Source organism: Aulonocara stuartgranti (genome assembly GCF_965226115.1).
Source record: "Aulonocara stuartgranti genome assembly, chromosome: 17".
Classification (NCBI taxonomy): domain Eukaryota; kingdom Metazoa; phylum Chordata; class Actinopteri; order Cichliformes; family Cichlidae; genus Aulonocara; species Aulonocara stuartgranti.
Window position 1 is genome coordinate 14,963,663 of NC_138953.1, and position 25,592 is coordinate 14,989,254.

Here is a 25,592-nt window from a genome sequence, read left to right on the forward strand (position 1 = left end):
GCTCAAAATAGCAGCAGTCTTATACAAATTCTTAGGCAGTTGTTGAGACAATGCGATTCTTTTGGTCCTGGTAGAGATCACGCTGAGATGTTTCCAAGTATCAAGGTATCACTTTATTTCCCAATCCCAATACAAATGCGCATTTGGAGATCAACACTACATCCTGTGCAGTCCTGTGCAACTATTCTCAAGTTGATCTGAAGAGTTTTACACAGCAGCTACAGTTATAGTCTCTGGTCTCCTCCTCCTACAGTAAACCCCCCACAGTGGAAAAACACTGGTACAGTGGCCAGGTATGCTGACACCCTGACCCCCATCTCCTTTTAAGGAAATGTCCATCCACCATTGTCTGCCCCTCACCCTCAGTAACTCTTGCTACTGTCCTGGGGGTGGGGGTTAGATGTCCCATTGCCCTGCACTTCTTTGTTCCCCCCCTTCCAGGACTATTTTTTATCGTGTATTCCTACATTCTACCTACAACAAAATCCTACTATGACACCCACTAATAAACTACATTCCCTATGACCTCAATACCTAATAAACAATCTATTATTTCTACACAGTATTGGTTTATCACACAGATAATAAACACCATCCTGCAAGCTCGCTCCCTTGGTGAGCCACAACTATTTTTCTGCAGTAGGTAAATAGCCCTACATGTCTACCAGTGCATTCCGGCAACGTCTGCTGGTGTTGCACTGCTAAAATATGAACACCATGTTCTCCTAAAGCTGCCTCTTTTGCGATCTATCTGCAAAAGCATTCCCTAATGCAACTGGATCTTTCCCGCACATGTGTGCTGGACATTTACAAACGGCAATTCTACTGGGTAATAACACTGCCTCCAGCAGATTTTGCAAGAGTTTGGCATGTTCTACAGGTTTCCCTGTAGAGGTTATCACACCTCATCCACTGAACTACAAAGAAATGTACTGTAGCAAATGCATACTGGCTATCAGTGTATATTGTCTCTCTGCAGCTTTACACGCTTCCGTTAAAGCTAGAATCTCTGCTGCTCAAGCAAATATGAAACTTTCTAGGTGTCCTGCACAGATAACTTTCTCACTGTCTACTATAGTAAAACCTGTTTTAGTCTGTCCCTCTGCTGTTGTAAAACTCAAATCATCAACAAACCAAACCTTTCCCTCAACAAGTGGCACATTTGTTAAGTCATCCCCTCGGCTTACACTCCTTCTCCACGTGCTCTCCACACTCATGAGAAGTGCTCTCTTCTTTCGTTGGCAAAAAGGGTTGACAGATTCAGAACTGTGCACCATTTTATGGTTATGTATGGTTGTGAGAGTAATGGTAACATTAAAGACAAGTGTCTTGTAGGTGACAGAAATGTTTAGTCTGCAGTAGTAGACATCTACCTCGTGTGGAACTAACAATGTCAAAAAGTTGAAATAAACTATTTCCTGAAACATTGTACAGCTTAAGCTGCTGCACATACTGATCTCACGCATGGAGGTAAAGCACAAGCAACTAGAGCTAATCTTTTAGGATAGTAAGTTACTGGCTTCACTTGGAAAAAATGCTGTTAGTTATTTGTGTTAGTTTGACTTTGTGACTTTCTGTGTCGTTTCTGGGATGCTTAGGACTCATATTGCACTGCTGGAAATATTTTATTTTCATGCACATAATGTTATTTTGCAAATTTGCACTATAATATATTTTTTCGTTTTTCCTGCAGTATATGAAAATTTGTGTATCTCAAAAATAAAACTATGAAGACACTTAAAATAAATTTCCTTTGGTGGGAAACTAGTTTGTGCAACTTTTTTGTATTTACAGTTTTGAGGGATACGCCTCTTAAATTTCTCTAACTAGAAATATATGTTAAAAAAACAAAAACGATTTTAAATTTTTTTGTAGTTTATTGCACTTTTTTGCAATTTATTTAATTACTATGCACTTAATGCAGACATATTCAAATTTGGGCTATAATAGTGGTATTGATGTATAGCAACTTGAAATGCTCCAAAAAATGGCTCCACAGCATGTAAAAATATACTATAAGCTCTGGCGGACTTGGTTCTATGGTAGGTCTTAAAGGGTTAAGTTGTGTCCTGCTATAAATCTCATGATCAAATCACATGATTAACCATCTGCTGTAAAATGAAATGTAAATGTTAGCGCTGCGCAGGCGTATACACTCTTTCTCACAGTAATCTCTGTGAGCAACACAAGGTAGTGAATAGCACACCCATGGTAAATTCACAGACACAAAAAATTTTAAACTAAAAAGGTTAAATTTGCAAAGTTCACATAGTCATGTGACCCAAGTTTCCTCCTGTGGTCCCCTTCTGCTCCTGCAACACAGACACACACAGAGATACATCCACACCTTTTTCAGGTGGGGGTTAACTTCAAACAATGGAGTTAAGTCAGTCAGTCTTGTCAGCTTCCCCATTTATTTTAAAATTCTCACTCATTCACTCAGTGATTCTTTCTTTTGCTGATTGTGGAAATTATCGTCGCATTTTGTTTCCACGCTCAGCAAAACAACAACACTTCAAAGACAAAAAGAAGAATTGTAGACTGGATTTCCTCGTTGAATCCTTTTGGACAGGAACTCATTTTCTACAGGGAGTGCAGAATTATTAGGCAAATGAGTATTTTGACCACATCATCCTCTTCATGCATGTTGTCTTACTCCAAGCTGTATAGGCTCGAAAGCCTACTACCAATTAAGCATAGGTGATGTGCATCTCTGGAATAAGAAGGGGTGTGGTCTAATGACATCAACACCCTATATCAGGTGTGCATAATTATTAGGCAACTTCCTTTCCTTTGCCAAAATGGGTCAAAAGAAGAACTTGACAGGCTCAGAAAAGTCAAAAATAGTGAGATATCTTGCAGAAGGATGCAGCAGTCTCAAAATTGCAAAGCTTCTGAAGCGTGATCATTGAACAATCAAGCGTTTTATTCAAAATAGTCAACAGGGTCGCAAGAAGCGTGTGGAAAAACCAAGGCGCAAAATAACTGCCCATGAACTGAGAAAAGTCAAGCGTGCAGCTGCCAAGATGCCACTTGCCACCAGTTTGGCCATATTTCAGAGCTGCAACATCACTGGAGTGCCCAAAAGCACAAGGTGTGCAATACTCAGAGACATGGCCAAGGTAAGAAAGGCTGAAAGACGACCACCACTGAACAAGACACACAAGCTGAAACGTCAAGACTGGGCCAAGAAATATCTCAAGACTGATTTTTCTAAGGTTTTATGGACTGATGAAATGAGAGTGAGTCTTGATGGGCCAGATGGATGGGCCCGTGGCTGGATTGGTAAAGGGCAGAGCGCTCCAGTCCGACTCAGACGCCAGCAAGGTGGAGGTGGAGTACTGGTTTGGGCTGGTATCATCAAAGATGAGCTTGTGGGGCCTTTTCGGGTTGAGGATGGAGTCAAGCTCAACTCCCAGTCCTACTGCCAGTTTCTGGAAGACACCTTCTTCAAGCAGTGGTACAGGAAGAAGTCTGCATCCTTCAAGAAAAACATGATTTTCATGCAGGACAATGCTCCATCACACGCGTCCAAGTACTCCACAGCGTGGCTGGCAAGAAAGGGTATAAAAGAAGAAAAACTAATGACATGGCCACCTTGTTCACCTGATCTGAACCCCATTGAGAACTTGTGGTCCATCATCAAATGTGAGATTTACAAGGAGGGAAAACAGTACACCTCTCTGAACAGTGTCTGGGAGGCTGTGGTTGCTGCTGCACCCAATGTTGATGGTGAACAGATCCAAACACTGACAGAATCCATGGATGGCAGGCTTTTGACTGTCCTTGCAAAGAAAGGTGGCTATATTGGTCGCTGATTTGTTTTTGTTTTGTTTTTGAATGCCAGAAATGTATATTTGTGAATGTGGAGATGTTATATTGGTAAAAATAAATAATTGAAATGGGTATATATTTGTTTTTTTTTAAGTTGCCTAATAATTATGCACAGTAATAGTCACATGCACACACAGATATCCCCCTAAAATAGCTAAAACTAAAAACAAACTAAAAACTACTTCCAAAAACATTCAGCTTTGATATTAATGAGTTTTTTGGGTTCATTGAGAACATGGTTGTTGTTCAATAATAAAATTATTCCTCAAAAATACAACTTGCCTAATAATTCTGCACTCCCTGTAAATGTCCCAATACGTAGCTTTCTCCTGAGCCCATTTTAATTTTGGAGAAGCTCACTTTGCAACAGTTTTCTCGACGACGAGTCGTATAGCGCTTCTGTTCTAATCGTGCAGATCTGCTCAAACAGAGATCATCAAATAAAACTTTCAGTGCGCCATGAAAGTAACAAAATAAAAGGAAAGAAAGAAAATAAAGGAAAGCAAAGGAAAGAAAGGTCTTGTTTAAGTCATGACCAGTTTTGGGACTAACGCGTTATTAAGTAACGCGTTACAGTAACTACGTTGTTATTGTGGTAACGAGCACGGTAACTAGTTATTATGCCAAAACCGGGAACGCGTTACTCGTTACTGGGATTTAAATAGGCTCGTTATTCATTACTTCGTGTGGTGGCTATCGGAGAGCTTCCACAGATTCAGTAACATTAGCAGGTGGAAGCCAGCAGGTGGATGAAGGAAAAGGGAGGCAAGAGGAGAGACCCGAAGCGGCCGCTGGTCCGAGAGTGTCAGGTGAACTGAACTTCAGGTAAGAAGTTATGACCTGCAGTCTATCTGGGTCAGATATGAACCAAGTTTAGTTGGAGTTTATTTTCGTTATGCTGACTTTTTCAAACTGCGTGCTAGCTAGCATGACGGAGTTTCTATACAGCTGGGTGGGTGCTATGATGTTACTGATGTTGAACTTTATTTTGTTCATAAGGTTAATTATCAGAGATGCCAACCGTCCCGTAAAAAACTGAATCGTCTCGTATTCAGAGAAAATATTACGCGTTTCGTATTGAGGTGAAAAGGAACAGTTTGTCCCGGACTTCAGCTACAATGAAAAAGACACAAAGCTGGAGTTATTTTGTGTTTACGCTGCACAGCTGCCTCTTCTTCTCTCATTCTCTCCCCCTCCCTCTCCTGTTTCTACTTCAATCATGAAACTGATCAGTGATCAACTGACTGGCTTTTCTCTCTTGTTTATTTATCGCCCACTTTGCACCAGAAAGAGGAAACCAGCGGATGTCGCGGTAAACAACAGCAGCACGTTTAAGCATGATCAGCTGTTGTTAGAATTTATTTATTATTAATTTCTAGTATCAGCTGATGTTTGCTGGAGCCACAGCTGTAAACCTGCTGGTCATGATATCGGTTTGGTTATGTGGTGAGAGGGAAACATGAAGATGAAACCAGGAGATGTCCTTACTGAATCATCAGAGCTGTGATGGAGAAACAGGTTTACCTTTTAGTTAACATGAATGATTTGAAGGGAAGTTATGAACTGTTTCTGAGAGACAAATAACACCAGGATCCTTTTCTAAGTAGCTGAGAGCTGGTAACTGTGCAGGGGCGGGTCTAGCAAAGTGTTGCCAGGGGTCCATGTAGGGCATTAAAAGGGAAAGGGGGGCACAAGGAAATACTTTCTTATTCTCATTTAAAATGTCTCACTTTTAAAAAAAATAATTATCTGAGTCTTACAACAAACAATTGATAGATTGATTCATATGTACCATCAGAACAGTGTACATCACTGTCACAACAGTGTTTATTTTCATTCAAAGACTTTATGATTTTTCCTATAATGGTGGGCCGGTCTCTACTCAAAATGCCCGGGACAATTTTTTTGTCCCAGTCCAGCCCTGTAAGCAGCTCATCTGCAGTCTGGTGTTACCTACATCTTCCTATTCAGAAGGCAGAATTTCCGAGTTCTGAGTACAATCGAAAGCACCACGACTGCAGTTTTTGTGTTGGATGTAAAAAGCAGGCTAGGATAGAATCAGGTGTGGGATTTCTCTCGTGGAAATGTGCACATTATTTTTTCCTTTCTATTGGTAGGTGGCACAGTGCACTTGTGGCAAGTAAGCAAGCTAGAAGACTGTCAATCTTGCTGGGTATCCAGTTACGGAAACAACACATTAAGAAGAGAATTCTGAGTAAAACCAAAGTTACTTTCCCTAGTAACTAGTTACTCTGAAAGTAACGAGTAACTTGAAGTAACTGAGTTACTTTTGATATAAGTAACTAGTAATGTAACTAAGTTACTAATTTAAAGTAACTTACCCAACACTGGTCATGACACGTGTTCTTCATGCCAGGGGGATAAATCGTACCAACCCAATTGGCAGGCTCAACTTAGTAACAAAAGACAAATCAACAGCCAGTTTAATCTCAAACATTCATCCAATCACACACAACATACAGCATAACCCTGTTGTCTTAGCACATAATAAGTTTATTCTCATGTAACTAAATGTGTGCCTCATTAAAACTTCTTCACACACCAGAAACTCACAATCAGCTCACTCAGCTCACTCATTTAAGACCTCTCATCAGCATTCTGTTTTCTCCTCTATGATGCAACCATCTGTCCTCCTATAATATTCAGTCCACTAGTCTATGTATCACTTTCATCTTACTAGTGACTTGGACAAGATGGCAAACAGAATCTCATGCTTAAGATGCTGTCTGGTCTTCATGAATATCATTGTACATTCTATACAGGCGCTGTGGAGAGCATCCTCACACAGAACATGACATCGTGGTTTGGGAACAGCTGTGTGAAGGACCAAAAAGCTCTCCAGAGAGTGATCCGTACAGCAGAACGCTGCTGCAGGATTGCTCTCCCCCCGCTTCAGGACACCTACACCAGGAGATGCCGGACTAGAGCAGCGCAGATACTGAAGGACCCGTCCTATCCAGGCAACAAACTGTTCCAACTTCTGCAATCTGGTAGAAGGTTCCGCATCTTCCGGGCAAGGACAGAGAGACTCAAGAGGAGCTTCTATCCCCAAGCCATCCGTGCCCTAAACACACACACCCGCCCTCTCACATCATCTATAATTGACTGAGACAGGACTCTTTTCCAGACACTTCCATACATTTCAATTCCTTTAATTTTAAATATGTTTATATTGTCTATCCTGTAAAATAGTCAGATGTCTATTCATATTAATGTACAAAATTCACCTGCTTGCTGCTACTACTGCACATTCACCCAGTGTATATACTATATGTCTGTATATATATATATATATATATATAATGTTCTTCCTCTACACCCCCCCCCCCCCCCCCCCAATTTTTGCACATGTCGAGGAGCGTGTCAGGCTACATTTCACTGTGTGTTATACTTGTATAACTATGCATGTGACAAATAAACAACCTTGAACTTGAACTTGAACTTGTATGTATATATGCATGTAGGGTTAGTATAGTTAATGCATTTTCTGTATGTTTTTGTGTTCCTCTGTCATCACATTTGCATTATTCTCATCACTGCTTAAACAACACACATCTCGCTCTCTGTTTTTCTCCAAAACAGAAAATAGCATTACAGCTGTTTCAGGCTGAGAAACACCAAACACTCTTCATGTTATCATTCATCCACACAACTATTTTATTTCTTTTTGTCCACTGGGCAGGTGACCTTCAGAATCACATCTTCCCCAGCTGGATACCTTTTCACACACACCGTGACATCAGACACGCTAGCACTCACTTCTGCTTAGAGCACAATTTCACTTCATTCGTCAACGATCCACACACCACGTGCTGCCCAATAAAAGCTTTGTAGTGTATTTCATCCTCTTTCAAGGCAGACTTACACAGTTTATTCTCCATTACAAGACAACAATCAGCCACACTCACGCAGACCACGTCTGGCCCGCACACACACAACATAGGCCAATTGTCTCTACGCCCCACACAGCGGAGAAGCCTGCGTCTCTCTCACGCGGCTAGCGCGCTCCCGTACCTGCGTTCAATGCAGGGTCACGTAGCCGCTCTCTAAGGCCTTCTGTACTCACTGTTCGTGTTGTTTTCGTTCATGGGAAGAGTCTCTGGATCCCGTCAATTGCCATCTATCCCGAGTGGAGTTCAGGCGCAAACTGTCCGGCCGGGTGACAAAGTGAAACACCAGGGCTTTACGTCAATAGTCCCAGACGTTGCGGTGGCGTCCTCTCCCTCTCCTCGGTGGATGCGATGTGTTAGGTTCCGGCTCCGAAGGACCAAATAAATGTTGGGTCTGTGTTTCCACAAGCCCCGCTAATTCTAGAGACTTATTCATCATGAAGAAAACAAGACAGTCGATCGATCGATTAGTCGCGCAAGGGAGGCCTCGTCTGTGTCCACCACGGAAATGACCCCAACGACGGCCTCCTCTCACTGCCTTTTATTGAGAGACAGTTCACACAAAACACATCACAGCAAAGCAACGCCTGATAGGTTTGTAGCTTGAACCCATCCGCTGGAACGTTGAAGGCAATATAATTACACTGCAAAGCAAGACACAAGTAGGCAAGCTTCTTCATGTTTCTCGTGCACGGGAGAGAACCGGACAGGCACCGTTCCTTCGCTTGACCCCAGTTGCTCTCGTCCGTTCTCCCGTATCACTGTCCTTTTATTGAGGTTACATGAATATGCATAAGTTCATTAACATATGACGTCTACATACACAAAGAGTACCTTGCCTGTGTGTGTGTGTGTGTGTGTGTGTGTGTGTGTGTGTGTGTGTGTGTGTGTGTGGGGACTGCTGATCAAAGGGTCAAACATCCTTGGTCAGGAAGAGGGTAGCCTCCCCCTCACCCTAGATGGTTCATCCTAGATAACACGGTGAGGAAGTCCTGCAGTTCATCTAAACAAAGAGCACTTAGACTAGAACAGACGCAACTACGTTAATCCTACCATAAAATAATAAGACACGGTATGACCTCTCATGCTCCCAAAGTGCTGTCTAATACACACAAAGTTTGCAGACTATCAAGGATCAAAACCTCTACCAATCTACAACTAATTACAAAACTCTAAGCATATATAAGTAAATATTTCTAAGCATAAATGACAATCAACAATACAAATCTAACATTTCCCCCCTTTTTGACCTTTATGCCTGAAAAGTTCCCAGGTATGAATACCTCATGTCTGACAGTTTCAATGCAAACATTTTTATACTCAGCATATGTCAAATCACCCTAAATTACTGAAAAGGTACACAGTTCAACAAATGTATTAGCAGTTATCCCATTCATTGAGCTCATCTCATGGCAAACTGCATCTTACGAGCAAACAAAGAAATTGTTAATTTAATAGTGAAAATAAAAAAGTAACATTTTCAAAAACATCTCAGCTTGGTAATGCTTCCTCCAGGTGTGCACATCACATGTCTCTCTGCAGAGTGGTTTGAGTTCTGCAGGGCGTCATGAATGTCTCTTCCAGTTGTTTCCATCGTTGTCCATAGGACCAGAGTCCAAATGTATGTAGAATAAACATTCAAACATACCAGTTGGTTTTGTTGTTTGTCAACATGGTTCTCAGCTATTTCCAAAGCTGCAGACCTCTCAGCACTCTAGTTTTATGGCCTCCCATTACCTCACTTCAGGCCTTCGTCCTGTGAGGGGGATATTTATGACTCCTTCATTGTCCTTCATTGTCCATACTCTGCAGAAAACACCTCTGTGGAAAGGGTGCAGGGTTGTCTTACTGCTATTATGATCCCAGCAGCCTTCAGAGTGTCATCGTATGCACAGTACAGTGGCACAGCGTTAGGTGATGTTCATAGGAAACTGCTGTTATCACCACCATAGCTTCAGGTTCCTGTGCTTTTCACAGAATCATGATGTCATCCTCGAACTCCTTCTACGCTGTCGATGGAGCTTGGCACGCTCCTCATCCCCTGAGTGTTTATGTTCCAACGCTGCTGAAGGTTTAAGGCAGAGCACGTCGTACACCTTAGTCGTCTTCCTCAGCGTCAATATTGAATCTTTCATTGTATTTAAAATCTTGCTGTGGGAAGTCTCCTCTTGATTTCCTGGAAGCTTAGTAGCACAGCTCTCTGTGTGATGTCTGCTGTGCTGAAGATGATCTCTGATCCTCCTGAAGCCTCTCTCCCATCTTGTGGACGATCCTCTCCTCTATTTTGCAGGCAGTTTCATGGTCCTTGCTGTGGCTCCAAGGTCTGATTTCATGATGGGCCCCAATCAGCTTGATCTTTGACCTCAACCACTGCCTGGTCCTGTCAGCTATGCGCTTCTCACTGGGCCTCTGAAGATTTCTCAGGAGATTACTGCTGCACCTGTATTTCCTTGCTAGGAAGACAAACTATTTGGAGAGTATGTCAACAATCATCAAACCACATTCTTTAGTTCAGTGAACTTCACTTATAGGCCATCAAAGCCTCATCTGAACATGGGTGCACCACTTGCATAGGTTTAGTATTTGTAAATAAAACGGCTAATCACACAAATCACTGCAACAATAATAAAAAACATTGTTTAATGTTAATCCTTGGACAATTAATGATAGGTTTGTAGCTTGAACCCATCCGCTGGAACGTTGAAGGCAATATAATTACACTGCAAAGCAAGACACAAGTAGGCAAGCTTCTTCATGTTTCTCGTGCACGGGAGAGAACCGGACAGGCACCGTTCCTTCGCTTGACCCCAGTTGCTCTCGTCCGTTCTCCCGTATCACTGTCCTTTTATTGAGGTTACATGAATATGCATAAGTTCATTAACATATGACGTCTACATACACAAAGAGTACCTTGCCTGTGTGTGTGTGTGTGTGTGTGTGTGTGTGTGTGTGTGTGTGTGTGTGTGTGTGTGTGTGTGTGGGGACTGCTGATCAAAGGGTCAAACATCCTTGGTCAGGAAGAGGGTAGCCTCCCCCTCACCCTAGATGGTTCATCCTAGATAACACGGTGAGGAAGTCCTGCAGTTCATCTAAACAAAGAGCACTTAGACTAGAACAGACGCAACTACGTTAATCCTACCATAAAATAATAAGACACGGTATGACCTCTCATGCTCCCAAAGTGCTGTCTAATACACACAAAGTTTGCAGACTATCAAGGATCAAAACCTCTACCAATCTACAACTAATTACAAAACTCTAAGCATATATAAGTAAATATTTCTAAGCATAAATGACAATCAACAATACAAATCTAACAACGCCCACATGGTTCTAAGACAAGGCATTGCATGTATATGTGTGAACTTCTGTAAAAATGTGTGTGTGTGTGTGTGTGTGTGTGTGTGTGTGTGTGTGTGTGTGTGTGTGTGTGTGTGTGTCTGTGTGTGTGTGTGTGTGTGTGTGTGTGTGTGTAAGAATGTGTGTGTGTTACCTCCTGCTGACCAAAGGGTCATAAAAGCAGGAGCAACATCACAAGAAGCAGATCTTCCAGATAGGATGTATCTGTAATAAAACATTACAGCCCCCCCACCCAGAACCTTGAGAAACTGGGGGGAAGGACACTGGAATTCCTTTCATCAGATTTGGCAAGCATAAAATGACAACATTTAACAATTCACTCTAACAATAACAACAGCTGCATCAACATCCATCACCGCAACTATAACTACAACCACTGTGTAGGGCTGCGACAAACTATTATTTTGATAGTCGACTGGTCACCGATTATTTTTGCGATTAGTCAGATCATGCATCCATTGGACGTAAAACGTACAGCTTATTGCACCAGCATGCACCTGCTTTTATATGACTATCATTAAATTACAGCTTTAAGTGTTTAAGGTATGTGCTAACTAAAAATAAAGAGAAGATGATAGTTTATTAAATTCTAATGAAATTTGCAGATTGTTTCGGTGGAGTTTAATAAACCTAGCTGTCTGCTCCTTGCTATCTAAAATATAACAGGACACCGGAGTATATTCTCTAGGATTTCACACTTCTGATAATCAGTTGTCTGCTTGATGTTTATTCAGCTGTGTAAAAACTATAACTTTAATCACAGCCAAACCGATTTACTCAGGAACAAATAAAGCACCGAAAAAAAGGCAAACAATTACATTTTTAAGTTATCCGAGTGACTTATATATCATGTTTAACCTGAGTAGCAAAAGAGCGGGGATCTGAAAACGATGAAGTCGCGAGTCCGCTGTTCTTGCCGCAGAGGTGTGGACTCGAGTCACATGACTTGGACTCGAGTCAGACTCGAGTCATTAATTTTATGACTTTAGACTTGACTTGAAAAAATGTTCTAAGACTTGTGACTTGACTTGGACTTTTACACCAATGACCTGGGACTTGAATTGGACTTGAACCGGCTTACTTGAAAAGACTTGATATTTCACCCCAAATATAAAATTTAACATGCATATTATATAGAGATTGAAAATGTGACGTCATTCAGGGGTAAACCGCAAAGGATTCTGGGAACTCGTGGCAAGAGGTACTAGCGCACGCAGGCTTTCAATTGAAATCAGTCACACAGCGATAAAAAGAAACACAAAAATGTCAAGAAGCCGTTGTATTATTAACTGCAATAGCCGGTCGCATGACAGCCACGGGAAGCCGACGGGTAAAGAGATCGGTTGTTATCGGATTACGTCGTTGAAGAGAAATTGTTCAAGCCATGTTTCCGAAGTAACAAAGACGCGACGGATGGCCTGGATTGCAGCCATTCAAAGAGCAAATATAACGTCCCAGAACCCTCCAGCTCACAGGTTAGTCTGCTCCAAGCATTTCCACAAAGGTCAGTCTGCTGTTGTAGTTAATACGTCATTTTTCTTAACATAATTGGTGATATAGGTTACAAGCAAGTCTGGCGCTGAACAGAAATTGTCGCGCTATGCTCCTTTGTTTATTGTGCATAAATAGTGAATTGTCCTAACTCAATATTGCGTTTCGCCTCTGTTATTATGGTACATTGACAAAAACATGTACTTTTATTCACAGGATAAAACAGGTTTTTTGTATCACTAATTGCCCAGTACGATTACAGCATACAATATTATTGTCACTGCTACATTTCTGTGATGTGTACCAGAAATTATTTCCACTACTAATTAATTACCCTTGAGCTCAAAGGTCCTATTAATAAACGGTTAACGAATGTGTATTTATGAAGACAATTTGTGAGACTGGTAAACTTATGATAGGTACGATGGTCTTTCGTTCTACACGGTGCATTTCAAGGTCCTGTACCCATCCATCGTAAACTGTACCTGGGTTTGTTGCAGTGACCTGAAGTTACTAAACTTCATGAGTGTATGCACTCACTCCAAGAACCGTATGATTATAAATATGCATATAAATATGCTACGATGAGATAACTGACTTCATCTAACTAGCAAATGTTGTCCAGGCTACGTTGGTGATGCAGTTTTTTTTAATATGTATGATATTTTTGTCATGCGATTTTAAAGCCGGTCCTACAAGCGCATCCAAGAATAACATGCAGCTTATCTCAGAACTGTCGGTGAAAATTATTCTTGGAGCTAGGTTTAATTGAGCTGCATTTTAAAGAGGTGCAATTTCACAATTTGTGTATATTTTCTAAGTTCACTATTTTGTCATGTGTTGAGAAAAACACAGATTTAAAAATTACATGGTCTAATATTTACATTTAGCATATAACTGCAACATTCTTTTTTCGTTTTTTTTTCTTTTTAAAGACTCAAAAGGACTTGAAATTCAAAATTTCAGACTTGTGACTTTACTCGGACTTTTACACCAGTGACTTGAGACTCGACTCTGACTTGCCTGACATTACTTGAGACTTGACTTGAGACTTGAGGATAAAGACTTGAGACTTACTTGAGACTTGCAAAACAATGACTTGGTCCCACCTCTGTCTTGCCGGCTCGAGTGACCACTGCACCCCCCGGCTTGCTATCGGTGGGTAACAGACGTCTGCGAAAACGTCGGCGCACTTTTGCAAATATGCGATGTCTTGATAAACCAAGCAGATATTTGAGATTTACACAGCTACATCTCGCCTGAAAATATGTTTTAAGTTTATTTTGTGACCCAGAAAGAGTAATAAGACTAATTTTAAAACTTAGCAGCGGCCGCCATTGTTGGCAGCTGAAATTTTGAATTCTGGGATATGGTGGGCCACGAAGGACACACCCGACCCATCCTTCAAATTCGGGGAAATGAAGGATGCATTTGTTGGCCGCATTTGAAGGAATCGACGATTTGGGACAGCCTTCGTCGCCTGACTGTGCAGCCTTCATCGCCTCACTGTGACGTAATCGGCCTTCAAATGTGGCCTCCGGAGGATGCAACCGACGTTTTGGGACACAGCTACAGACTCACAGGCAGGCACTACAACAGAGGGAACAGAGACGTGGGACCAGGGCAGACACAGACACTGACTGGACACGGGGATATAGCAGACAGGGGAGACAGCAACTAAGGATTACACAGAGACATAAACCACAAGACAGAACTCTAACAAAGAAACCAAAGACTAGAAATGATAAATAATATAATAAACTCAAAAAAACTCAGTGTATAAAGTGTGTAATGAGGGGTTTTACAGCCTTAAAACATCTATAATATTTTTAAAAAATAAAGCTGGCTACTTTGCAGATTTAATCTGTCGCAGGCTGTTTCCAAAACGTAACTCCTGCAATAAATGATGGACCATTGTGCAAGAAGTCCATTTACCATTTACCAAAAATCTAAATTGTGTCAATTATGACTCATGAAACAGGACATGAAGTCATTCTTATTTAATGAAAAGTTAACAACGTAAAAGAAAATTTCTGAGCTTGTTTTGATGCATGAATACTTGTTGTTTAATTGAAGAAGAAAGGCGTGGTAAGATGCTTTGACATCATGATTTGACGAAAGAAGACTTGACTGTATGAATGATCATGCTGTAAAAATGTAAACACACCCAAACCTGATGTCACCTGTTCAGTATATAAAGTGCAGTGCTGCTCCTCAGCTTTAGTATCACAGTCCAGGGAAACTAATCTGCAGAACTGACCTGTTCATCACAATGAAGCTGCTGTTTTCTCTGTTTCTTCTCTGGGCACTCTCCACCACAGGTAACTACACTCATTTCACCTGCAGGTAGAAGGGAGTCTAATTTAAAGCTTTAAATCTTTTTTTATCTTACATTGTAATTTTTTTCCAAAGTTAGTGAGTAGTATTGACTCAACTGTAACCTGCTGTAACCCAATATGAACTTTCAAAACATCTCCTATTTGCTATATATTTAAATTGTGATGATCATTTCTGTATTCCTCTCCTGATTGCAGCTGGAGCCCTCCAGTGCCAAACCTGCACAAATTCAGCATGTTCAAGCACAGCACTACTTACATGCTCCTCATCGGAACCAATGTGTGTTACAGCTACCATTCTAGGTAATGTTTTCTCATATAATATTTAATATTTTCACTAAATTACATCCACTGTGAAGCTATTTGTGTTCCATCAACATTAACAAACTGGACTTTGCCTTTGTAGCTACTTCATCTGGAACTCCGGTCACACAAATCTACAAGGCATGTGCATCTTCCTCCCTGTGTCCAGCCGTAACCTCTCAGACATTTTCAGTCGACCTGGGTTTTCAAAGTGCTCTGGCTTCTGCTCAATGCTGCAACACAGATAACTGCAACTCAGTAACTCTGCCAAGTAAGTTAAATACTACATTGCTCATTGATGACAAAAGAATAATATAAAGAAATAAAAACAATAATCTGATGTTGTAAGAGTCTCTGTTCTGAAATGAAATGGCCTTCTTTTCTGTTTCAGATCCTGCTTCTCAGTCAAATAATGGTGGAGTATGCAACTTTTGTGACCCTTCCACTGGTCAGTGCTCCTCCACATTACAGTGTCAGGGAGTGGAGAACCAATGCTTCCAATCAACCAGTAAGTCTTTATGTTGTATCAAAAGTCAAAAAAAAAAAGTCAAAAGTCAACTTTATTTGTCGATTCTGCCACATGTACAGGACATACGGAGAATAGAAATTGCGTTACTCTTCAATCCCTAGATAAATAGCAAATGAACATTTAAATATATTTAAATATAAAAGTGATTAAAAAATGCAAGTAAAATAATTAAAAAGTAAAAATTTAAATAAATACAATTTTACATATAACAAGAAAGCTATATAATATACAATATAATGGGTAAGTGACATTGAGTGTAAACCAGGCAGAGTAGTGCAAATAGGCAAATAGTGCAAATGGAGATTTAGTAGTGTACGGTAAGAGAAAGTGTAACAACAAAGTCTTATGAGGTAATGGCAGTCCAATGCTCCACAAAGTGACTGGTAACTGGTGCAGGCCAGTGAGTGAGTCAGAGAGTGTGTGTGTTTGTGTGTGTGTGACAGAGTTCAGTGAGACCGTGGAGGAGAGAGGGGAGAGGGGGCAGAATCGGGAGGGAGTTAAGCTTCCTGACAGCCTGATGGATGAAGCTGTCCTTCAGCCTGCTGGTCCTGGCCTGGAGACTCCGCAGTCTCCTCCCCGACGGCAGCAGCTTGAAGAAGCTTTGCATTGGGTGTGTGGGATCAGCCGCTATACAAAGGGCTTTTTTAGTGAGACGGGTGCTGTAAATGTCCTGGAGGGAGGGGAGAGAGACACCAATGATCCTCTCTGCAGCTCTCACTATGCGTTGGAGGGTTCTATGACAGGACGCATTGCAGGCTCCAAACCACACAGTGATGCAGCTCGACAGGATGCTCTCGATGGTGCCTCTGTAGAAAGTGTACATGATGGGGGCTGGTGCTCCTGCTCTTCTTAGTTTGCGGAGAAAGAAGAGACGCTGCTGTGATTTCTTGGCCAGTGCTGTGGTGTTGTACGTCCAGGAGAGATCCTCTGTGATGTGCACACCCAAGAACTTGGTGCTGCTCACTCTCTCCACAGACGCTCCGTCAATGGTCAGAGGAGCATGTTGGGTGTGCATTCTCCTGAAGTCCACAACAATCTCCTTCGTCTTCTCCACGTTCAGAGAGAGATTGTTGTCAGCACACCACGTGGCCAGGCGTCTCACCTCACTTCTGTAGTCGGTCTCATCCCTGTTGCTAATGAGACCCACCACCGTTGTGTCGTCCGCAAACTTGATGAAGAGGTTGGAGCTGTATGATGGAGTGCAGTCATGGGTCAGCAGAGTGAAGAGGAGGGGGCTCAGCACACATCCCTGCGGGGCCCCCGTGTTTAAAATGATGGTGCTGGATGTATTACTGCCAACCCGTACTGCTTGAGGTCTTCCGGTGAGGAAATCCAACAGCCAGTTGCACAGTGAGGTGTTGAGCCCCAGCTGGACCAGTTTTTGAATGAGCTGTTGGGGGATTATGGTGTTGAATGCTGAACTGAAATCTATGAACAGCATTCGAACATATGAGTCATTTTTGTCCAGGTGTGTGAGTGCCGAGTGGAGTGCAGTGGAGATGGCATCATCGGTTGAGCGGTTGGGCCGATAGGCAAACTGGAAGGGATCCAGGGAGGGGGGCAGGACAGTCTTGATGTGTTGCATGACTAGTCGTTCGAAGCACTTCATCAGGATGGGAGTAAGTGCAACAGGACGGTAGTCATTAAAGCAGGAGGGAGATGACTTTTTTGGAACCGGAATGATTGTGGTGGCTTTAAAACATGTGGGGACGACAGCCTGGATGAGTGATATGTTGAAGATGTCTGTGAAGACATCAGTGAGTTCCACTGCACAGTCTCTCAGTACACGACCAGGAATGTTGTCAGGACCCGGAGCTTTACGTGCATTGATCCTGCTGAGGGATCTCCTCACGCTGTCCGGTGACAGAGTCATCACCTGGTCACCAGGAGGGGGTGGGGTCTTCTGTGCAGTGGTGCTGTTTTGGACTTCAAAGCGAGCAAAGAAAGTGTTCAGCTCGTTCAGCAGGGGGATAGTGCTATCACAGGTCTGTGGTGGGGGCTTGTAATCTGTGATGGTCTGAATGCCCCGCCACAGGCTCCGTGAGTCTCTGCTGTCTTTGAAGTGATGAGATATTTTCCTGGAGTACTGTCTCTTAGCCTCTCTGATGCCACGGGAAAGGTTGGCCCTAGCTGTCCTCAGGCTTGCCTCGTCTCCAACTCTGAAGGCAACATTCCGAGCTTTCAGCAGCCTGTAGACCTCTCCTGTCATCCATGGTTTTTGATTGGCCCGGACAGTTATGGTTTTCGTGACTGTTACATCCTCAATACACTTGTTGATGTAGGCAGTAACAGTCTCTGCGTACTCCTGGAGGTCAGTGGTGTTGTTGTAGGTGGCAGCCTGCTTAAACATGTTCCAGTCTGTAGTATTAAAGCAGTCCTGTAGAGCCTCTGAAGACCCCTCTGGCCACACTTGTATCCGCTTACGAACCGGTTTGGTCACTTTAACGAGCGGTCTGTAAGCAGGCATTAGCATGACAGTGATATGGTCTGAGGCGCCGAGGTGGGGGAGGGGAAAAGCTTTGTAAGCTCCTCTCTGGGTGGTGTAAACAAAGTCCAGTGTGTTATTTCCCCTTGTTGGAAAGTCTATGTGTTGTTGTATTTTTGGAAACACGCACTTTAAGTCTGCATGATTGAAATCCCCAGCCAGGATGAGAAAAGCATCAGGATGGGCTGTCTGCTGCTCACTGATGTGCTGGTACAGTTCATTCAGTGCCTCACTCCTGTTGTTGACATTGGAGGAGGGAGGGATGTACACAGCGCACAGGAGTATGGCTGTATATTCCCTCGGTAGATAGAATGGCCGGCACTTAATAACCATTAACTCCAGCACTGGTGAGCAGTGTTTGCAGACCGCAACAGCATCGCGACACCAGGCATCATTGATGTAAACACAAAGTCCTCCCCCGCGGGTCTTACCTCCCGCGACGATGACTCTGTCAGCACGGTAGCATGTTAGCTGGTCGAGCTGAATGGCGCGGTCCGGGACACTGTCGCTGAGCCATGTTTCCGTGAACACAAAAGCACAGCAGTCCTTTACATTCCTTTGAGATGAACGTAGCAGTCGGATGTCGTCCAGTTTATTTTCTAGCGAGCGTACGTTGGCCAGAACGATAGAGGGGATGGCGGGTTTGTGTGGGCTAGCCGCTAGCCTAGCTCGGATGCCACCGCGCTTACCCCTCTTCTGCTTCCTCTCACACCGCTTGAGGCGCATCCATTGTGGGCGAAGTGCGGGAGTGGGGGTCGGTGATTGAGTAGGCCTTCGGAGCAGACCCAGATCTTTCAGCTTCTCGGTGTCCATAGAGTTTAACTTAAAAAGTTTGTTTCTGCCGATGTCGAGAAGAAGTGTTCGGGCATATCCTCGCTTGCACACAGATAGACGCGACAAAGACTTACAAAAACACTGCAGCTTACAGGACGAAAAACACGAAAAAGTAGTTTGTTCGGGAGAGAGAGAAGCCGCTGCGTGTGCACGCGCCGCCATGTTGGAAGACAATCGGTTTTCAATCAAAGATGATTTCAAATTCTTTTGTGATACTTCTGACATATAAATGAGCGGAAAATTTTAAAAAGCTGTTAAGTTGTTTTTTGCATGAAATATATTAAGCTTCCTGGAAAGTAGCCAATTTAAAACATATCCTGAAATTCTTCTTTTTCATCTGCAGTCAAAAGCAGCACCGGCACGTATCCAGGTTACGGCTGCGCATCTGCAAACCTGTGTGCAGCTGCTTCAATGCTGGGTTCTCTACCTTTCATGCAGAGCGTTGGTACAGTATCAGGTGTTGCCTGTTCTGCAGCACCAACTACAACTGCTACCCCAACTACAACTAAAACCACCACCCCAACTACAACTACAACCACCACCCCAACTACAACTACAACCACGGACACAACTACAACCACCACCCCAACTACAACTACAACCACGGACACAACTACAACTACCACCCCAACTACAACTACAACCACCACCCCAGCTACAACTACAACCACCACCCCAACTACAACTACAACCACCACCCCAACAACAACCACCACCCCAACTACAAGCACAACCACCGCCGCAACTACAACCACCGCTGTAACAACAACCACCGTCCCAGCTACAACTACATCCACCGCCGCAACCACAACCACTACCCCAACTACAACCACTGCCGCAACTACAACCACCACCCCAACAACAACCACCACCAATGACCCAACTACAACAACCGCCGCAACTACAACCACCGCTGCAACCACAACCACCATCTCAGCTACAACTACAACCACAACCACCATCCCAACTACAACGACCGCCGCAACTACAACCACCGCAACTACTACCACCGCAACTACAACCACCGCAACTACACCCACCACCACACCAACAGCTACAACCACCGCCCCAACTACAAAAGCCGCCGCAACTACAACCACCGCTGTAACAACAACCACCGTCCCAGCCACAACTACATCCACCGCCGCAACCACAACCAATGTCCCAACTACAACCACTGCCGCAACTACAAGCACCACCCCAACAACAACCACCACCAATAACCCAGCTACAACAACCGCCGCAACTACAACCACCGCCGAAATAACAACCACTGCTGCAACCAAAACCACCGTCCCAGCTACAGCTACAACAATTGCCACAACTACAACCACCGTCCCAACTACAACCACCGCGGAAACTGCCACAACTGCCGCAACTACAACAACCACCCCAACTACAACCACCACCCCAACTACTACCACCGCCGCAACCACCACCACCGCTGCAACCACCATCCCAGCTACAACTACAACCACTACCGCAACTACAATAACCACCCCAACGACAACTACAACCACCGCGCCAACTACAACAACTGCCGCAACTACAACCACCGCTGCAACCACAACCACGATCCCAGCTACAACTACAACCACCGCCGCAACCACAACCACCGCCCCAACTACAACAACCGCCACAACTACAACCACCGCTGTAACAACAACCACCGTCCCAGCTACAACTACATCCTCCGCCGCAACCACAACCACTGTCCCAACTACAACCACATCCACAACTACAACCACCACCCCAGCTACAACCACCGCCCCAATTACAACAGCCGCCGCAACTACAACCACAACCACTGCCGCAACTACAACCACCACCCCAACAACAACCACCGTCGCAACTACAACCACCGCCGCGAAAACAACCACCGTCCCAGCTACAACTACAACCACCACCGCAACTACAACAACCACCCCAACAACAAGTACAACCACCGTGCCAACTACAACCACCGCTGCAACTACAACCACAACCACCACCCCAACTACAACGACCGCCGCAACCACAACCACCATCCCAACCACAACCACCGCTGCAACTACAACCACAACCACCGCTGCAACTACAACCACCACCCCAACTACAACCAGCGTCCCAACTACAACCACCGCCGCAACAACAACCACAACCACCACCCCAACTACAACCACCGCCGCAAGTACAACCACAACCACAACCACCGCTGCAACTACAACCACCACCCCAACTACAACTAGTGCTACGACAACCACCACCCCAGCGACAACCATCAACCCAACAACAACCACCACAACTACAATCACCGCTCCAACGACAACCACTACAACTACAACCACCGCTCCAACGACAACCATTACAACTACAACCACAGTCCCAACTACAACCAGTACAACTACAACCACCGCCCCAACTACAGCTACATCCAGTATCCCAACTACAACAACCAGCTCAACAACAAGCATCCCAACTACAACCTCCGCCTCAACAACAACTACCATTGCAACTACAACCACTACACCAACTACAACCACCACCCCAACTACAACCACCGCCTCAACAACAACCACCGCTCCAACTACAACCACCGCCTCAACAACAACCACCACCCCAACTACAACCACGGCTACAACTACAACCACCACCCCAACTACAACCAGCGTCCCAACTACAACCACCGCCGCAACAACAACCACAACCACCACCCCAACTACAACCACCGCCCCAACTACAGCTACATCCAGTACCCCAACTACAACATCCGCCTCAAAAACAACCACCACAACTACAACCGTCACCCCAACTACAACCACGGCCACAACTACAACCACTACACCAACTACAACTACAACCACGGCTACAACTACAACCACTACACCAACTACAACCACGGCTACAACTACAACCACTACACCAACTACAACCACCACTCCAACTACACCCACTGCCTCAACTACCACAACCACTACCCCAACTACAACCACTGAAATTACAACCACTACCCCAACTACAACTTCAACTGCAGGATCAAGTACAACTACTGCCTCCACAACCAAAAGTGATGCTTGTTCCATCAGACTGGGAATGATCCATCTGCTGCTTGGACTCCTTCTCTTTATCTTTCATTGAAGTCTGAATAACACAAAAACAAACAAAAAAACATATGATGTCACAAACCTTTTCGAGATTTGAGTTGTTTAGAAATCACTGTTAAACTGAAGTCCATGAACAAAGGTAATAGAGTATTGTTGAAGCAGACTTGGAATAAGTATGCAAGACTTCTTTGTTTGTTGGCATAGTCAATTGTGTCAGTTCAATACTTAATATTATTTATAATATTTATTTTAAATATGTGTTATATGCATATTGTTTTCCATGTATGTATATGTCTGGATTTTAGTTTATACCAAGTGGGTGAAACAAAGGAGTCCTTGTAATAATAGCAAAGCATGCTTTGTAAATAAAAGAAAGAAGCACAATTATATTTATTTATTGTTTATTTGTTTCCCTTTGTCCCTTTGATTTTCTGAATTTCTCTCTCTACTTAATCTGCTGTATATTACTTGTGATCAAGATACAATGAAGTGTTTCAAGGCCATTTCCTAAATCTGCTGTGTGACCCACGGGTCACACATGTCGGTTAAAATGGGTTTCATTTTAAAAATAAAACCCAAACAAAATTGACAGCCGCAGCCGCCACAATATGTCAGATTACACCAGGTTAAAACAAATTAAAATACACCGCTGTATCGGGTCCTCGGCCCGCAGCCAGAAATCCACTCGGCAAAGCAGCAGCTCTGTACTCTGTAAATAAAAGCAGGAGATCACTTATGCTAGACAGTAAAACGCAGCGGGAGTATCTCTCCAATTATTTTGCTTTCATTACCTGTCCACAAGTTCGCGTCACACTAGAGCAGGGTGATATGACCAAAAATATTTATCACGATATACATTTGAAAATTTGCGATAACGATATATCTGACGATATAATTGACACTAGACAAAATACTTTACAACTCCACAATTTTATTAGTGCAAAAAAACCCATCAATGTATTTTCACTTAAACAAGCAGCTGTTTTTTACATTAAAGTTATATAAAAATGTAACAGTGCAAATGCAAATTCCTTGCTGACAGTTTAATCAAAAGGCATTTCCAGTGGAAATTAGCCAACATATCCTCAGCATAACCGTGTATAATATCCACAAAACTTAAAAAGAGCTTATATACACGCAATACGGTAACATTATGTTGAAGCACAGTACGTATCACTCTGCGAGGCTCCTGCCTACGATAGCCATAATGCTCTGACAATCCATCAAGTGGTGCAGGTTTGTAGCTTAGCAAAGTCGTACTAAAACATCAGTCAGTAAACACAACCAGAATTCAAACATAAGGCACACGGGATTATAAGATATATATTTCTAGATTTATATTTCAGAAAAATCAAAGGATTGATTTTAAGTGCGCCATATTTTCCAAAAAACACGGTAATAACCACGGTCCGCTAGCATGCTCTACCAAAAATAGTGCTTTGTTGTGTATCCGGAGGACGAAAGCTAAACCAGTTCCACACCACTGAAGTTCCAGCATTTTTACAAACCAATTCTGGTTCATCCGTTCCATTCAACAGTCCGCTTTGGCCCTTGTCATTCTCCATCGCCGCCGTGCCTTTTTCGCCATGTGCGTATGAAAACAAAGGCACTGCGCATACGCGTTTTACCCATATTCTATCACAATATTTCATTTTCTTGTCGTTGCCCAACATTATACCGGTATTAACGTGAATGGTATGATATGGCCCAGCCCTACGTCACACCCTAATAAATATTGGTCAGTGGCGGTGGACTCCACTACACATCTCTCTGCCGGAGTAGCGCAATGTTTCCCACCTACCTACAAGGGTGCAAATAACTTTAAATCTCTGCCAAAGAGCCAGACCTCAAGTCAATAACAAAAGTTTGATTAGCCTGTAGAAATAGGAAAGAGAGAAACAGAAAAACATGAGTCTGTGTGGCGGTGTGTGTGTGACAACTTTGCACGCCCATAAAAGGACACTGGCTGATGTGCTTAGTGTGGGACCAGAGAGAGAGAGACTTAGTGTTAATACAGGTGCACTGAAAACGTGAGTACAGCGGCAAAAGCATAGATTAACAGAATTGGGAGTTAAACAGGCCAGGCTTTGGCTTAAATTTTGACAGCTTCACCTCTCATTGTCTCCTTATCCTGAGAATAATAATAATAATAATAATAATAATAATAATAATAATAATAATAATAATAATAATAATAATGGATTGCATTTATATAGCGCTTTTCGGGGGCCTCAAAGCACTTTACAATTCCACTATTGTAAAGTGAAGAAAGAGAAGAAACTTAAAGGACAGTCAATCTCCTGATGAAGACAGGAGACAGACAGAACACTGTGTACTTGAATAATTACCAGCAGGCAAAAAGACAGTGCAATTTAACTCCCCAATCAACAGGACCAATTCTGTTTACATTATACATGCTTCCCTTAGGCAGTATCATTAGAAGACATAGCATACATTTTCACTGCTATGCAGATGACACCCAGCTCTATCTGTCCATGAAGCCAGATAACACACACCAATTAGTTAAACTGCAGGAATGTCTTAAAGACATAAAGACCTGGATGGCTGCTAACTTTCTGCTTCTTAATTCAGATAAAACTGAGGTTATTGTACTCGGCCCTGAAAAGCCTAGAAATATGGTATCTAACCAGATTCTTACTCTGGATGGCATTACCTTGGCCTCCAGTAACGCTGTGAGGAACCTTGGAGTCATCTTTGACCAGGACATGTCCTTCAATGCACATATTAAACAAATATGTAAGACTGCTTTCTTCCATTTGCGCAACATCTCTAAAATTAGAAATATCCTGTCTCAGAGTGACGCTGAAAAACTAGTTCATGCATTTATTACTTCCAGGCTGGACTACTGTAATTCATTATTATCAGGATGTCCAAAAAACTCACTGAAAAGCCTTCAGCTAATCCAAAATGCTGCAGCAAGAGTACTGACAGGGACTAGAAAGTGAGAGCATATTTCTCCTGTTTTGGCTTCCCTTCATTGGCTTCCTGTTAAATCCAGAATTGAATTCAAAATCCTGCTCCTCACATACAAGGTCTTAAATAATCAGGCCCCATCTTATCTTAATGACCTTGTAGTACCATATCACCCAATTAGAGCACTTCGCTCTCGCTCTGCAGGCCTACTTGTTGTTCCTAGAGTAATTAAAAGTAGAATGGGAGGGAGAGCCTTCAGTTTTCAGGCCCCTCTTCTATGGAACCAGCTTCCAGTTTGGATTCAGGAGACAGACACTATCTCTACTTTCAAGATTAGGCTTAAAACTTTCCTTTTTGCTAAAGCATATAGTTAGGGCTGGCGATTTTGGTTCTGTTCTCCTCTAATTGGTGTTTACCCTGTTCCCCCCCGTGTGTTCCTGTTTTATTGTGAAGGTCTGCGTCTTATGTGAGTGTTTTCAGTTTGCCTCCCTG

General features: G+C 43.2%; 1 protein-coding gene and 1 long non-coding RNA gene across 2 annotated transcripts in view; one reads left to right on the forward strand and one right to left on the reverse strand.

Moving 5' to 3' along the window:
* LOC309691893 overlaps positions 1-25,592 on the reverse strand; it is an 81,375-nt gene that overhangs the window by 36,530 nt on the left and 19,253 nt on the right. Inside the window, exon 3 of the long non-coding RNA XR_014272146.1 lies at positions 14,857-14,936. This is a non-coding gene — a long non-coding RNA (uncharacterized lncRNA). The remainder of the gene's footprint in view (positions 1-14,856; positions 14,937-25,592) is intronic.
* Positions 14,667-22,540, forward strand: LOC309691868 (uncharacterized protein). The gene is made up of 5 exons (XM_082509882.1): positions 14,667-14,917; positions 15,131-15,235; positions 15,339-15,506; positions 15,627-15,743; positions 19,427-22,540. Exons 1-5 carry the CDS (start codon positions 14,869-14,871, stop codon positions 22,198-22,200), a joined length of 3,213 nt encoding a protein of 1,070 aa, XP_082366008.1. The 5' UTR covers positions 14,667-14,868; the 3' UTR covers positions 22,201-22,540.